This window comes from Littorina saxatilis, linkage group LG12, assembly GCF_037325665.1.
Source record: "Littorina saxatilis isolate snail1 linkage group LG12, US_GU_Lsax_2.0, whole genome shotgun sequence".
Taxonomy (NCBI): domain Eukaryota; kingdom Metazoa; phylum Mollusca; class Gastropoda; order Littorinimorpha; family Littorinidae; genus Littorina; species Littorina saxatilis.
This window is the reverse complement of record NC_090256.1, coordinates 32,216,034-32,233,549: the sequence shown is the minus strand read 5'-3', so window position 1 is coordinate 32,233,549 and position 17,516 is coordinate 32,216,034. Positions and strand designations below refer to the sequence as shown.

The 17,516-nt window shown below is 42.8% G+C and overlaps 2 protein-coding genes across 2 annotated transcripts in view; one reads left to right on the top strand and one right to left on the bottom strand.

The window, feature by feature from the left end:
• LOC138981759 (pre-mRNA-splicing factor SLU7-like) overlaps positions 1 to 1,058 on the bottom strand; it is a 33,063-nt gene extending 32,005 nt beyond the window's left edge. The window contains exon 1 of the mRNA XM_070354835.1: positions 968 to 1,058. The gene's annotated coding sequence lies outside the window, so the exon portion shown is untranslated. The remainder of the gene's footprint in view (positions 1 to 967) is intronic.
• Positions 1,059 to 13,141: 12,083 nt separating this feature from the next.
• LOC138981758 (endoribonuclease YbeY-like) overlaps positions 13,142 to 17,516 on the top strand; it is a 7,760-nt gene continuing 3,385 nt past the window's right edge. The window contains exon 1 of the mRNA XM_070354833.1: positions 13,142 to 14,011. Within this exon, the coding sequence (XP_070210934.1) occupies positions 13,802 to 14,011 (210 nt within the window). The 5' untranslated portion in view covers positions 13,142 to 13,801. The remainder of the gene's footprint in view (positions 14,012 to 17,516) is intronic.

Below are 17,516 nucleotides of genomic sequence, written 5' to 3'. Positions count from 1 at the left end.
AGAGAGAGCCTCGGAGAGAGAGAGAGAGACGGACGTACATACACCCACATCCATGACACTGACGCACGCACACACACACACACACGCACGTCCACACGCACAAACACTCACACACACCATCGCACATACACACACACTCACTAAAACACACACACACCAATATTAACAACGTCGGAAAGAGAAAGAGAGAGAGAGAGAGAGAGAGAGAGAGAGAGAGAGAGAGAGAGAGAGAGAGAGAGAGAGAGAGAGAGACGGACGTACATACACCCACATCCATGACACACACACACACACACACATGTCAAGGAGGCAGAGAAACTCAATGTGAGGAGAGGGAGGGGTGGAAGGAGGTGGGAGAGAGAGAGAGCCGCGCTGGGATCGGAACATTTTTCTCATAAACCGGAAGTGACGGAAATAAATGCTCAACTCAACAACAACAAAAAATGCCTATGCCTATGCCAATGAAAATGTTGATTGTGAGAACAACAACAATGAGAACAAGAAAGGATCGTTTCGTTAGCATCTGGGCCACGAATTTGCTTCACATCCGATATCGTTTCGCTAGCATCCAAGCCCTCGAATTTGCTTTATATCCGATATCGTGCCGCTAGCATATATTTGCTAGCCAAACGATATCGTGCCGTTAGCCACTCCGAAGAAATTAAAAGTCTGTAATTGAAAAAAAGAAGAAGTTCTCTGCATCTTTGTAAAACAATGTTTTCGAACTCGTGTGGTTCAAAACAATGCATAGGCTTTGCTCATTACAACACTCAACAGTTATAGGAAGCAAAGCTTAGCGTGAAGTCAACGTCGGATTTGAACTGTAATCTACCGTGAGAATATGACAATTGACATCAGGAGAACACCACTAAATCCGCGTACATGCTCAAGAGATATATTTATGGATCTTCACTTTTTGCTTCAGAAGCAGAATCACACAGAAAAAACCTACTTCAAACCGCCTTACCGTCGCTGAAAATATATTCAGTAAATACAGTAGAAATACGCAGTGTTTTGCTTCAGCCAAGGAGCCGGAAGTGACGCACCGGAAGTTATTCACATTGAACCGACTTAGGTATTTGGAACAGAACCAGTATTCCCACCGTGACAGGCTTGCTTTTATTCGTAGTTTGAGTTTTCCTTCTTAGCCTTCCTTTCGCTTCTTATATTGAAGCTGGTAAGGTTCTTATTATATTTCTAATCCATAACAAACTGGCGACTGCACATCAGGCCCATACCAACAAAGAAAGAAAACAATTCAGTTCGCGTGAAGCAAACTTCGTGACTAGGGGAAGGGCTCCTAATATGGACCGCCTTTTACATTTACAGGGCCGGATCTGGGGGGGCGGGGGGAGGGGGGGGTTCCTGGGTTCCGGAACCCCCCCCCCCCCCCCCCTGGCCATCCAATGTACCTCTCAGAGATAAAAAGTGGACTTTTTAAGCTCTTCCCCCAACTCCCTCAGTTTATTTGGTCTTCTAAAACTATTTCAAATTATGAACAACATCAAGTTGACAACGGCCTGCCCTCCCCGTTATAAGTCCATCATCATAGTAATATTCAAAGTAAAGAGTCCTGTCAGACTTATTTACTAGGCATATATGTCTTTGGGATTATTCCACTAAACCACTATGGTAAATGAATATATGAAGTATTTTGTTACTGTTGAAAATGTGTAATTTTGATTCCCAGTTGCAAGGAAAGACCAAAAAATGACCTCACAAATGCAACATTTTCTCGGCTTCTGGGAGGCTTTGCCCCCCCAGACCCCCCAAAGGGGCGTTGCCCCTGCACCCCACCGGGGCCTAGGCGGCCCCTGGACCCGCCCAGGCTGCCTTCAGTTGAAACCCCCCCCCCCCCCCCCCCTCAAACGAACTTGGTCCGGCCCTGATTTAGTCAAGTTTTGACTAAATGTTTTAACATAGAGCGGGGGGAATCGAGGCGAAATTACTACAGTGTAGTCAAGCTGTGGAACTCACAGAATGAAACTGAACGCACTGCATTTTTTTCACAATGACCGTAGTCCGCCGCTTGTGCATAACGGAGTGAAACTGACGAACCTGTTCAGCGCGGTAGTGGTTTCGCTGTGCTGCATAGCACGTTTTTCAGTACCTCTCTTCGTTTTAACTTTCTGAGCGTGTTTTTAATCCAAACATATCATATCTATATGTTTTTGGAATCAGGAACCGACAAGGAATAAGATGAAATTGTTTTTAAATCGATTTCGGAAATTTAATTTTGATCATAAGTTTTATATTTTTAATTTTTAGAGCTTGTTTTTAATCCAAATATAACATAATATTATATTTATATGTTTTTTGAATCAGGAAATGATGTGGAATAAGATGAACGTAAATTTTGATCGTTTTATATAAAAACAAAATTTATTACAATTTTCAGATTTTTAATGACCAAAGTCATTAATTAATTTTTAAGCCACCAAGCTGAAATGCAATACCGAAGTCCGGCCTTTGTCGAAGATTGCTTTACAAAAATGTCAATCAATTTGATTGAAAAATGAGGGTGTGACAGTGCCGCCTTAACTTTTACAAAAAGCCGGATATGACGTCATCAAAAGTATTTATCGAAAAATTAAAAAAAAAACCGTCCGGGGATATCATTCCCAGGAACTCTCATGTCAAATTTCATAAAGATCGGTCCAGTAGTTTGGTCTGAATCGCTCTACACACACACACGCACAGACACACATACACACACACACTGACACACACACACACACACACACACACACACACACACACACACACACACACACACACACACACACACACACACACACACACACATACACCACGACCCTCGTCTCGATTCCCCCTCTATGTTAAAACATTTAGTCAAAACTTGACTAAATGTAAAAAGAAAAAAAGCCTAACGGTTTTGAAGTTTGTATTTCTGCAACTGTTTTGACATGTGCAAGTTATCCGGCGGGGATATAGCTCAGTTGGTAGCGCGCTGGATTTGTATTCAGTTGGCCGCTGTCAGCGCGAGTTCGATCCCAGGTTCGGCGGAAATTTATTTCACAGAGTCAACTTTGTGTGCAGACTCTCTTCGGTGTCCGAACCACCCCCCGTGTATACTACATTGGGTGTGCACGTTAAAGATCCCACGATTGACAAAAGGGTCTTTCCTGGCAAAATTTGCTTAGGCACAATTAATAATTGTCTACCATACCCGTCAGTGTGACTTGGAATAAGGCCGTGAAAGGTAAATATGCGCCGACATGGCTGCAATCTACTGGCCGTATAAAATTTCATCTCACACGGCATCACTGCAGAGCGCCTAGAACTGTACCCACGGAATATGCGCGATATAAGCCTCATTGATTGATTGATTGATATCCAGAGAGGGTGAATACAACGAATGAAATTGTTTTGAGCGCTCTAGCGCCGCTAGTTTGTCAGAACTGGAGGTGGTCCATATTAGGAGCCGGTCCATATTAGGAGCCCTTCCCCTACATTTAGTCAATCCGGCGGCTATCGAGCATACACCAGCACCCTCGTCTCGATTCCCCGTCTGGGCGGGGATGTAGCTCAGTCGGTAGCGCGCTGGATTTGTATCCAGTTGGCCGCTGTCAGCGTGAGTTCGTCCCACAGAGATATAGAATATCTCCGTGGTTCGTCCCCACGTTCGGCGAGAGATTTATTTCTCAGAGTCAACTTTGTGTGCAGACTCTCCTCGGTGTCCGAACACCCTCGTGTGTACACGCAAGCACTGACAAGACCAAGTACGCACGAAAAAGATTCTGTAATCCATGTCAGAGTTCGGTGGGTTATAGAAACACGAAAATACCCAGCATGCATCCTCCGAAAACGGCGTATGGACTGTGGACTGGGTGGCCGAGTGGTAACGCACTTGCGCTCGGAAGCGAGAGGTTGCGAGTTCGACCCTGGGTCAGGGCGTTAGCAAATTTCTCCCCCCTTTCCTAACCTAGGTGGTGGGTTCAAGTGCTAGTCTTTCGGATGAGACGAAAAACCGAGGTCCCTTCGTGTACACTACATTGGGGTGTGCACGTTAAAGATCCCACGATTGACAAAAGGGTCTTTCCTGGCAAAATTGTATAGGCATAGATAAAAATGTCCACCAAAATACCCGTGTGACTTGGAATAATAGGCCGTGAAAAGTAGGATATGCGCCGAAATGGCTGCGATCTGCTGGCCGATGTGAATGCGTGATGTATTGTGTAAAAAAATTCCACCTCACACGGCATAAATAAATCGCTGCGCCCTGAATATGTGCGCGATATAAATTGCATAAAATAAAAAATAAAATAAAAAAAAATTAACCCCTGCGCTTAGAACTGTACCCACGGAATACGCGCGATATAAGCCTCATATTGATTGATAAATGGCGGGGTAAAAAAACGGTCATACACGTAACATCACTCGTGCAAAAAAACACACGAGTGCGTGGGAGTTTCAGCCCACGAACGCAGAAGAAAAAGAAGAAGAAGATTCCCCGTCTATGTTAAACATGAAGTCAAAACTTGACTAAATGTAAACAGACTTCAAACAGACAAACAAACAAACAAAAAACAAACAAACAATACACAAACAAACAAACAAACTGTACGACAGAAATCAATGCATCAACGGTTAATATCACTCACGGCCTTTAACATTTATAATCAGTCATTCATTTTTTGGGGAACAAAACCGTTTATCATTTCTTAATGTTGTAATTGTTTTCAGTTACATTTAGCCAAGTGTTGACTAGATGTTTTCAGATAGACTGGGAGACGAGCGTGTGGCGCGTGTGTGTATAAACATATGGACCGGATAGCACTGATCTCATCTGCCAGAATTTGCACGGTTTTCCAGGAATCGCTGTACGAACCAACAGACGGACAGACAGACAAACAGCCACTGAGGCAGACGGACAGACTTACGGATATACAGACAGCCAGACACTGAGACAGATAGCCGACAGACACACACACAGACAGACACCACTCACACACACACACACACACAAACACACACACACAGACACCCCCCCCCCCACACACACACACACACTTACCTCGTCTGGTCGACTGTGGGATAGAGGTATTTTTGCAAGATCACAGAATGGTTTGCAGGTACCTTGGACTGCAGACGCTGCAGACTTCCTGTCTGTTGCGGCCTAATGGCTTGGCTGTACAGAAAACACAATGCATTGACTCCTCCAAGACTGAGTATGGCTACCTGTATGGCAGGGTGGTTGGAAACGCGCGCGCACCTAATTTTGGATTTGGGCTTGAGAGTCAACATCTATACATGTACCAAGTGTAGTGCAAGTGTGAAGCGCGGGTAGAAGAAGAAGAAGAAGAAGAAGAAGAAGAAGAACAACAACAACAACAACAACAGGAGCAGCAGCAGCAACAAAAATAACATTTCACTTGACTGTCTTCTACACATTCGTGTTCTCACTAAGATGCGGCTTATTTACCGTGTTTATTCTTTGTTGTTCTCTCCCCCGCCCCCCCCCCCCCTTCTCTCTCTCTCCGAGTCCCAGTCTCTCTCTCTCTCTCAGTCTCTCTCTCTCTCTCTCTCTCATTGTCTGCACTGACGCGCGGTCAAAAAGACACCGACTGACAGAGAGAACAGCGAGAGAGGGAGAGAGAGAGAGAGCGAGCGAGAGGTAGAGAAAGAGAGATGGAGAGAGAGAGAGAGAGAGAGAGAGACAGACAGACAGACAGACAGAGGCAGAGAGACAGACAGACAGACAGAGACTGAGACAGAGAGATAGACAGAGAAAGAGACGCAGACAGAGGGGGGGGGGGGGGGGGGGGACGGATGGACCGACCAGCAGACTGACAAACACACATACATACATACAGACAGACACAGAGACAGAGATGTCTATGTTCAAGGAAATCGCAACCAAGACTGAAACCTAAACCCCCCCCCCCCCCCCCCCCGCTCCCTCCCATGTACGAGGCTGTAATAGGCTACCTCGAGGACTTTACAAACAAAAATCAGAAGGAGGTACATACAGAATTAGCTCCCTTCGATGGTCTTTCTGTTTCTCAGCATTCGGGCCAGTGAATCATTTAACTATAGTAGTATCCTAAGAAACAAAATATCAACACAGATTTTTAACACTCACTAATCGCTAACGTTTCTTCATTTCTCAGCATTCGACCAGAGAATCATTAAACTATAGTAAGATCCTTACAAACCGTAAATTTATATACCAAACATCACAACATTTCTTCATTTATAATTCACAGCTGAATGCTTCTTCCTTTTCAGTGTGAAAGCCCAGAGACATGCCTCAGGCCCAGAGATGAAACATCTCACTGCTGCATTGTTTCTTGTCCGTCAAGCTGGAATAAATGACGCTGTCCCGACTTTGTGTCGAAGGATATATTTTACCCATGCCTGTAATTAGAGTCTCCAGCCTTACTTTCTTCACCAAAATGTTTACACTCATGTGCAACTTTGAAACCTCGGAGGATCCATAGTTCAAATGTTGACAGAAAACATACACAATAGCTCTTTGATCCACTCTCCCTCCTCATTCATCTTCATTGAGCATAGTCATGCAAATAACCTGCATACAAACACACACACTCAGTCCTCTCAATAAAATTAATAACACCTTCCCCCAAAGAAAAATACAGCAGTACCGACACCCAAGGCTTGAAAAAAATTACCCTCATGACACCTGATGCTAACAATACATCTGAAATGAAGTTAATAAATCAATGGCAGATATGCAAATGTTTTCACTTCATAAGTATGAGACACGCAGTTTTAAGTTTAGCTAGTGTTGACCTTTGCAAATCTCACCTTGGTTTAAAGCCATTTTTAACAACGGTCTCGTTTCTTCCTGTGGACATCATGTTTGTATTACATTCTCTGCGTTCGTCTTCCAAAAGACCAATTCTTAAATGTACTGTAAATTAGTCAGTTCATAATCAACGGAGTACGGGTGCACAGAAACTGACGTATTATATAGCGCAAGGCCGGACACCTTTCTGATATTTCATGACAAAGACCTGCTGAGAGTCACTTTCAGACACAAAATGTTCATATGGGTGAAGGAATAACGTTGCCATGTCAGCCAAAAGATGACCTACATAATATACATCAGCGATGCTACACTTTCTCTGCAAACACGTTTTGATTTTAAAGTCTTCTCGGTGCTGATTTGCAAACGAACACAGTTATGATTGATAGTCGTTCTTTTGCATTGTTCATTTCAGGTCTACCAGCACTGATTATCATATTTTAGTCTTCAAACACATATGAATCATGTGTATTGTAGCGTTTCTTTGGTGTTTTTCTCTTAATGTCACCCACAATCAATGTCCTTGGGTCATACATGATTTTTAGTTTTCACACACACATGTTTCATCTTTACTGCAAGATTGCTTTGGCATTTTCCTTTTTATATACGCAATCAGCAGTCATTGCCACGGGTCAGATTACATTTTCACACACAACTTGTAATCGGCATAGAAACGTCACATTCTGTCACTCGGCGATATTTGAAGGTAAAAGCACAACACTCAATTCTTTACGATGTACATATAATATTATATATAGCATCTCACTGGCACTGTGAGTTCCATAAAGGGCCTAGTAGTGTACAGGGAAATTTATATGCTATCACCACCTCTCTCTCTCTCTCTCTCTCTCTCTCTCTCTCTCTCTCTCTCTCTCTCTCTTTCTAACGTTTTTTTTTTTTACTTTCTTTCCCGCTTTCTACGTTTATTTTAATTTTATTTCATACTCTGTTCTCCTTCTTCAACCCTGACCTCCTCCCCCCCCCCCCTTACACTTCTTAGGAGTTCAACGTCTCTACAAAGTTTTGACTGTCTCTCAGCTCTTCCCCTTTTGTCCTTGCCACCTCAACCCCGCCACGTCACCGCCCCCCCCCCCCCCCCCTTCTCCCCCACTCCCTCACATACACATACATCCAAGTCTCTGCAAACACGTACTTTTTGGTATCGTGTAATACTTACATACCGTGATCCCCCCTCTCACCCCGTCCCTCCCTCACCTATCCTCTCACACCCCCCCCCCCCCCGCCGCACACACCACCTCCCCACCCCTCGCGCCAGGAAATCAAGCTCATTCCCTAGTCACAGCGAGAAAGTTTTATGAGTGTTATAATTTTCAGACTAATAAATTAAAAAAATAAAAATGCACATGTTCAGACAAAGACCTCCCTTTTTGCGCCTTAGCATGACTTTCTTTGCTCTCTTCTTGCTTGTTTAAGTTCCTGACGAAAGTGTGACGGAAATACTGAGCGTGCTTGAATTTTGTTGACAGTTGTTCTGCAGCTTACCCTTGTCCTGCGGTGGACAGATGATGCGCGTGTAAATGATGATACATTGTGTTTAAAACTGGAAAATGAATGTGGAGTGTTAATGTTGGTTTTAACAAAGAGTTTACAATCTCCACCAGGATCTTTTAGTGTCACGGCTTGGTATTAACTCGCTGTTGTAAAACAAGAAAAAACCATATATTCAATCCTAACGGGCAGAAAGCAACAACAAACACACACACACGCACGCACGCACGTACACACGCACGCACGCACACACGCACACACACACACACACACATACACACACACACAGCATCTTAATCCATTTTTCAAGTCTTGGTGCAAGAAAGATTATAAAGTCTGTCGAGAGTTATTCCGTTTTCCAAATCTCGTTTTCTCTTACTAATTTCTTCCCTACTGTTACGCATAGGTACAGACAAGCTGGTCCATTCCTTGTCGTGGTGTGATGGCTTGCGCGTGCCTCAGTTATCAACCCGGAGAGCTATGCCAGCGGGAGCTTAAGCTCCTGGTAGGGTCACCCATGCTGGACAGGTCGAAGGATAGAGATCAGACACATTTGGACCACCTCGTTCAGAGGTTTGCGTAGGGTCAACACCCCTGCCTAGAAAACAAACAACGTTACAGAAGCATTGACGACGAATTAAAATCATCCTGACCTGGGAGAGGAAGGTCCTTCACAAAGAAGGCTTATGACGCAGTGCAGTGAAAGCCGAAAGGAAGCTGCAATGCCGAACAGCTGGGCAGAAGCGGAAAGAACAGCCCAGAAAAGGGTGGACAGGGTGCGATGGAGAAATGTCGTCAATGGCATGCTCCGCTGGGGGCAAAGGGCCTACCTAAGTAAGTACAGACAAGCTAACAATCAAACAGACTGACAAATTCAGACAGACAGACAGACAGACAGACAGACAGACAGACGATCAGACACAGACGGACACAAAAAGACTCAGACAGTCTAACAGACACAGACTAACAGACACAGACAGACAGAGTGCAGACAGACAAAGACAAAACAAAGAAAGACAACCAGACAGACTGACAGACATAAACATACAGACGCACACAGTGAGTGTCAAGACAGAGAAAGACGACAAGTGAGTGAAGTTGTAAATACACGGATAGCATCACTGTGAATAATGAGCCTTGGTGTGTTTGCAAGAGAAATGTATTATATCGCACAGACACTGCCACATAAAAACTCTTAGTTGACGGTTATCGTTCTGTCACACACACACATGCACACACGCAGGCAGGCAGGCAGGCACACACACACACACACACACACACATGAACCTCTGCTGCTATATGAGGCAGGGCCGGACTAGGCTAAGAGGAGGGGGGGGGGGGTTGCCAGTGGTGGTCCAGGGGGATGTCAGGGGGGTCAGGGGGGTCAGCCCTCTGAAGCTGATGGATAGGTAATAATTCTGAGATAGGAAAATGGTCGCTCCTTGCATGAAACGGCATAAAATAAACAATAATAAAAAATGTTTTAAATAAGTGAGGTACATGTTTAGGCTCTACTTCTTCCCGGCGAAGCCGTACCCGGCGAAGCAGGTATTCATCGGGTACGGCTTCGCCGGGAAGAAGTAGGGCCGCATACCCGGCTGCGCCGGGGACCCGGCTGTGCCGGGTGTACGCCGGCATTGCCGGCGCACTGCACGAAGGAAGGGAGATAAACGCGCAAAACACTGGAGAAGATAAGGAAGAGTAATACCCGGCTTCGCCGGGATGAAAGCGTTGTGGACAGTGACATTCTAAAAATAGTAACGTGCAGTGACCTTCTAAAAATAGTATAACGGGAATATGGATTGACGCCACACGAAGGAAGGGAGATAAACGCAAAACACTGGAGAAGATAAGGAAGAGTTAGTGGGAATGGATGTAGTGGATGTACAGAAAAACTAAAATCGGTTCAGCGCTGCGCGCTGAGAGCACGTGTTGAAAATTCTCATCGACCAGGTTGTGTCCGGGGTCTACCTGAATATGCCCACCAAATTTGAAGCAGATCCATCGAGAACTTTGGCCGTGCATCGCGAACACACACACACACACAGACACAAGCCGTATAATTATATATATATAGATGAACAAGGAGCTATAAGCAATATGAAAAGTATAAATCATAAAGAATATTATGTACCATGGATGTAGGGAATTACATCTTCCTTTTTTTTTTTTTTTTTAACTTTACAGCCCACGCCTTTGCTGCTTTCTGGAAGGCAGCCGGAGAAATTGACCTGTCTGAACCTGGTGCTGTCCTGATGAGCTCCATCAGGTGATCGAACTCGTCCCATATCTCCTGGACTTTTTCAGGCTTAAGGACCCTTTCCTCAACGTGGTTCTGCTGAGGCAATGGTTGTTAAGGAATAGCACCATCGACCAACATCCTCTTGTGTTGTGGCCGGTTTGCGATCATTTCTCTCTGCAAGCATACAAGCATTAATGCTTATCAAAAAGAACAATTTGGAACGCATTCCTGTATTTTTACTTCTTTTTTTCATACAATTGTGACGGATGGTATGTAATCTGCATGGTTCCCAAATATGCATTGTTTGATTATAAAGATTAATTTGATTGGTTACAAACTAGTGAAATACAAACCTGTTCCTCGGCAGAAGTCACATTCTGTATCTCCTGAATGAGGAAGTCTTTCGAGGCCTTTGGATATTTCAGGCCAGTTTTCCGTTGGAGGGTCTTCCGCAGGTAGTCCATGGATAGCTTTTGAAGCTGTGCCATGTCCCTGGGTCCCTCCTCCAGAATTGTCATGACGTTCAGGTTTTTGATTACCTTTCTGAGATCATCCCCTGTATTTAGGTAAACCAGAGAACAGAAGGTGAAAAACAACTCGCCATCACTACCACAAAAAAAGCTCAAACAGGTACCAACCAGTAACAAATAATTTGAATAACACATAATAATTATGTGCTCATGTCATGTGCAATGCCACGGATAGGAAAAAGAAAGACCTAGTAATTGTAAACAGCTGTACATGCTACTGAAAGGTTGTATAAGAATGTTTTTTGTAGTTTACCTCCAAGCTGAAAGTTACCACGACAACGGCCCAGAGTAAGTAACAAACTACGCCCAGAAAGGCAAAGAATATAAGCCTGTTTAAGGTGTTTGAAGCTGCTTTTTACGTCACAGTTTTTCGAGTACCTTTTCTTCGTTTTTTTGTTTCTGTCTTTCTCTATTTTTTTTTCTTTGTTTGATTCTTTCTTTCTTTGCATTGTTTGTTGTTTTTCTTTGAGTGTGGTCCAATAGGAGACCAAGAAATACGCATGATTACAAATTGCCAGACCTACATTGGAAAATCGCAAACCGAGTATCGGTCACGTTGTTCAGAGTGCGTGCAAAGGCCACATTCTAAAGATACCGTCCTTCCCGTGTTAACTATCGTGCATACCACCACAGATCATGTTGAGGATTTTACACGGTCTGAGAGCATGCTTTCACTTGGACACATACCAAACCAGGCATGGGAATGGCTGAATAAAAAACAGGAGAGGGACCCAAAAACAGGGGGGTCCGGGGGTCCTCCCCCGGAAAAAAAAAATGTTTCAAGATTAAAATCTATGCAATCTGAGGGGTATTTGGGACAAAGTTTACCATTTAATTTCACATAAATATGCAGGTGTTTTAGCTGCAACTTTAAGTTTAAAAAATTCTGAACAAAGGATTGTGCATACTTTATGACTTTCTTGCAAACATTCACTGACTGCTCTCACTCTCAATCATACTTGTCAAACCCACGAGGAAACATGTGATAGGATCCAGCTCATCTTTAACTTTCTCTTATTCCAGGTATTGAATCGAAGGGAATGAATAATACAATGATAAAAAAACAAAAAAAGATTCCGAAAAGGTGTATTCAGCCTGAGAAAGCAGCCAGCCTGCGGATTGTTGCTATGCGTTCAAGTGGAAGGGTGCTCTTAATCCACGTATAGGCCTATGCGGCATTTAGACTGAATTCAAAGATGTTTGACACGGGAAGAAAAGGTATCTTTTAAATTCTGAGAGTGGGACAAAGAGCGACTCCCTGATTCAAGAGTATTGACTTGAACAAGTGTCCGTTTTGAACTGCGTTTTCTTCCACCTTTATTCAGATTAATTAGATTAAACTGTATGTTGTAAAAACTGGCCAAATTTCTGTTGTTAATTGTTCGTGTACTTTTACCTGCCTTTGTTTTACTTTCCAGGGATCGTTTCTTCAAGTTTAAAATCTGCGACATGGCCTTTTCAGGCGTATAAGACTCTGCAGAAAGACAGCCTGTGTTCTCTCCGTTTTTGTAACCGCAAGATATGGAACGGGGAAGATAATTTCCGAGAATCTTCAATGTCACTGATTTTTGTTTGTTTATCCAATACTAAGACATACTGTTACTAAGATGGTGACAGAGAGAAAGAAAAAGATCAGTGTGGAGTGTTACTGTGTGTCTGTTCTTGGGTTCGTACAAGTTCATGCACGTGTGTGTGTGTGCGTGTGTGTGTTTGTGTGTGTGTGTGTGTTTTCTTGGTTGACTCTCTCTCTCTCGAATTCTGCCAATTAGAACCCTCCCCCTCCCCCACGCACACACACCCATAGAGTATGCACTCACAGCCTAAGACATACAGTTATGTCACAAATCAGTTTTATGAAAACATTATGTCGCAAGCTACAATAAATCAAGTTTTAAACAAAGTATTTCAATCATTGCACAAGGTAATATGTCTCATCACAATTTTCATAATACATGTACAAAACAATCTCACATAAAACAAAAGCCACATAAGATTAATTTTCTTGCGAGTCAGCGTTACAACAAACAAACCTACAAACAAATGTAACAACTCGAAGCAAACAAACAAACAAACAACAAAAACACAAACAAATGATCCCAAGGGAAAACGAAATATGATTGCAGACTAGGGTAAATGTTTCCGTTCTCATGTGCTGATCTTCCAAGCAACATTTTGGTATGGACCCTTTTTACGGGCTTGTGAACTGAAACAACCCAGAGTTGTCACACACACGGCACACACTTAGTGTGACACACACACACACACACACACACACACACGCCTCCCAAGCGGAGGGTCGTGGGTTCAAATCCCGGCCGCGCCCTGGTGCCTTATGGTGGAGATTTTTTCGATCTCCCAGGTTAACTTATCAGTGTTATGTGCAGACCTGCTGGTGCCTTGTCCCCCTTGAAGTTCGTGTGCCAGCGTTAACTCAAGCACAACTATAGTGAGACCAAATGCGCACGGAAAAGATCCTGTAATCCCTGTTATAGTTCGGTGGGTTATAGAAACACGAAAATACCAAGCATGCATCCCCGAAAGCGGGTTAATGCCTGCCTTAATTGCGTGGAATAACGGTCATACACGTAAAAGCCGTGGGAGTTTCAGCCCACGGAACGCAGAAGAAAAAAAGAGTATACCCATTACGGAGTATTCTGTACCAGCTGAAATATATTCCTATTCGGACCGAAACGGTGTGGTTTGTAGCAGACGACAATTTCCGGCAGCATGACACTCATTCTGAAAAATCTTCAAACCGCTGTGAAGCTGAACATGCAACATATAGGGAAAGACACCAACATGATTCGAAAGTTGATGGGAATATATCGGGTAGATGTGTCAGTTTTGTTTGTGTCGGATGACTACATGAGTAAACTTAATGAGAGTTTCAGGAACACTCAGGGGCCAACAGACCTCTTTATATTCCCAACGTTGGAGGTGAGCATTACAATGTTTTCTTTTGGACGATAAAACGTAACGAGTGTGGTAGATTTTTCTTTGAAATATGATTCTAATTGTGAATGGAACGACTGATCGAACCACTTATCATTGAAAATGCACAGAGAATAGCCTAACTACTGTAGGTGCCGCTGAACTGATAATAATGACACCTCACTGATCTATTTTTAGATCGGTGGTGACTATAATAGGGAAATATCGACAATCGCGGAAAGTAACTCTATCAGCATGTAAGCTCCGATTGGAATGATAATGTGAATGATAAAATTATATCTCCACTGGTATCGTTCTATGTCTCTATCATCTCTTTTCAAGGTGTTGGCCGTCGTAGTCTTTGATCTTTTTAGATCTATTTCTCACATCTCGTTCTTAGTGTTTGTTTTAGATCTAATAACTGACAGAGAAAGAGTCAACAAGGAACGACAAAATCGCCAACTCAAAAGTAGTCTATAGTTGATTTACTGCTGTCTTGTTGTTTTACATGACAGACATTAATTGTGTACTTCTTCTTTTGAAATATCTGTCAGTGTCAGTAAAAGGAGCGCCAAGTAATGGTAACCACACACAGGAGCGTCATTTTGCTCAGCCGTCGTGATAATTCAGTTAAAGGCACAGTACGCCTCCCGTAAACCATCACAGATACTGGCAGGCTTTTACACATATCTACACACAGTACAAACATTTTGAACGCTTACCAAACGGGAACATCCTAGGTGCCCTACGTAAAGAGCGAGCAATTTTCAAAGAATGAATTTTGCAGATTGTCTGATAACAAAATCGGACGGTGCGTTTTGGCGCTAGACCTAACTTTTAAAATCTAAATAATAAATTGACAGCTTGTTACACAAACAGTCTTAAATCATAAAATAATTCTTTTTTCATCAAGAAAGATCAGTACAATTCGAAGTTTTGACAGTTTGAAAAAAAAAAGCCCGGAAGCAGGGTCACGCAAGGTCGTGGTTCTCGTAGCAGACGACGGTTTATGCCTATCCGTCGCCAGTTCCTCTGAACAGTCAAAACTGCCATCGCTAGAGTTCTTGTGAATCACAGCCGTTTGTTTCGCTTAGATTCAGAGGTACATAATAACGTGCTATTGCAGATAAGCTTACAGCGAGTCGCATTCAAATTCCAAACTGACGACTACATTGTGAAACAAGTCGCGTAAGGCGAAAATACAACATTTAGTCAAGCTCAGTCGAACTCACAGAATGAAACTGAACGCATTGCATTTTTTCCGCAAGACCGTACACTCGTAGCATCGTCTTTCCACCGCGCGTGGCAAAGGCAGTGAAATTAACAATCCAGAAAAGCGCGATAGCGTTTGCGCTGAGGAGGATAGCACGCTTTTCTATATCTCTATTCTTTTTAACTCTCTTAATGTGTTTTTAATCCAAACATATCATATCTATATGTTTTTGGAATCAGGAACGGACAAGGAATAAGATGAAATTGAATTGATTTCGGAAATTTAATTTTAATCATAATTTTTATATTTTTAATTTTCAGAGCTTGTTTTTAATCCAAATATAACATATTTATATGTTTTGGAATCAGAAAAAGATGAAGAATACGATAAACGCAATGTTGGATCGTTTTATAAAAAAAAATTTTAATTACAATTTTCAGATTTTTAATGACCAAAGTCATTAATTAATTTTTAAGCTTCCAAGCTGAAATGCAATCCCAAAGTCCGGCCTTCGTCGAAGATTGCTTGGCCAAAATTTCGATCAATTTGATTGAAAAATGAGGGTGTGACAGTGCCGCCTCAACTTTTACAAAATGCCGGATATGACGTCATCAAAGACATTTATCGAAAAAATGAAAAAAATGTCTGGGGATATCATACCCAGGAACTCTCATGAAAAATTTCATAAAGATCGGTCCAGTAGTTTACTCTGAATCGCTCTACACACACACAGACACACACACAGTGACACACACAGACACACATACACACACACACACTCACACACACACACACACACACACACACACACACACACACACACACACACACACACACACACACATACACCACGACCCTCGTCTTGATTACCCCCTCTATGTTAAAACATTTAGTCAAAACTTGACTAAATGTAAAAAGGAAACTGGATCACACGGGTTCACGATGGCTCAGGGGTAAGATAAACCACGCAAAAATAAATTCTTTGAAAATTGCTCGCTCTTTACGGAGGGCACCTAAGATGTTCTCAAGCGGTGAGTGTTTAAATGAAAGGGTGTTTGTACTGTGTGTAAAAGCCTGACAGTATCTGTGATGGTGTACGGGAGGCTTACTGTGCCTTTAATCCAAACATAACATATCTCTGTATTTTTGGATCCAATACTAACATTTTAATTTTGTTCACACTTTTCCCTTTTTTTAATGACCAAACTCGTTAATGTAGTTTTAAGTTTCGCAGCTGAAATGCAATCCCATAGTTTGGGCTTCGTCAAAGAGTACTGGGCCAAAATGTCAATCAATTTGATCAAAAATCAAGTGTCGACCTTAACGGAATAAAGAAAGCCGCCGTGTGGTGACACGGGGGTGGGACATGGATACCGTCTCTGGGTCTACCCAAACGAGCAAATAAGTTAATACCGTAACCTATTCGAATTAGGTTCCATATTTATAGGCGTTTGAATTAAATAAGCATTAAAAATATCCCTTTTAAATATTTTGGCAAATAACACTTACTCCTTTTGTGATACGAAATCATGTAAATACACAAATGATTTTTGTTTCGTTTTAGACTCCAAAACGCCTTAAACTGATGTCATCAATGTTTTTGTACGAAGTCTGTAGCAAACATGGCATAAGGCGAATCAGAGAGTGAAACCTTTGAGAGAGAATAAGGCACAGTAAGCCTCCCGTACACCATCACATATGTATACTGTCAGGCTTTTAAACCCACCAGGCGGCCGCGGCCGGGATTCGAACCCTCGACCTTCCGATTGAGAGGCCGACGTCTGATGTTCCCGTTCGGTGAGCGTTCAATGGAAGGGTGTTTGTACTGTGTGTAAAAGCCTGACAGTATCTGTGATGGTTTACGGGAGGCGTACTGTGCCTTTAAAAACAAGCACAGAAAGTTAAAACGAACATAGAAAAGTGCGCTTTGCTGTAAAGCTCAAGCGCTATATCGGCTTGTCAATTTCTGTACACCTTTCACGAACGTGTCAGCACTTTCTTTGCCGTGGGTAATCGTCAAGGCTATTTATTCTTGGTGGAAAAATGAGGTGCGTTCAATTTTATTCTGTGACTTTGACAGATTGACTAAATGTAGTAATTTAGTTTTACGCGTCCTATACTTTGGCAAATTGGTCACAGTGAGAACATCAGCAGGCCAGTTCTAATTGCCCCCCCCCCCCCCCCCCCATCGCTAAAACCTTCAGCAGCTCTGCCCAATGACAGCACAATAAACGTGATTTGAAAGAAGTGTTGGAGTTTTGCTGCCAGCTGGTTTTAAATATGGTACCCGAATAAGTA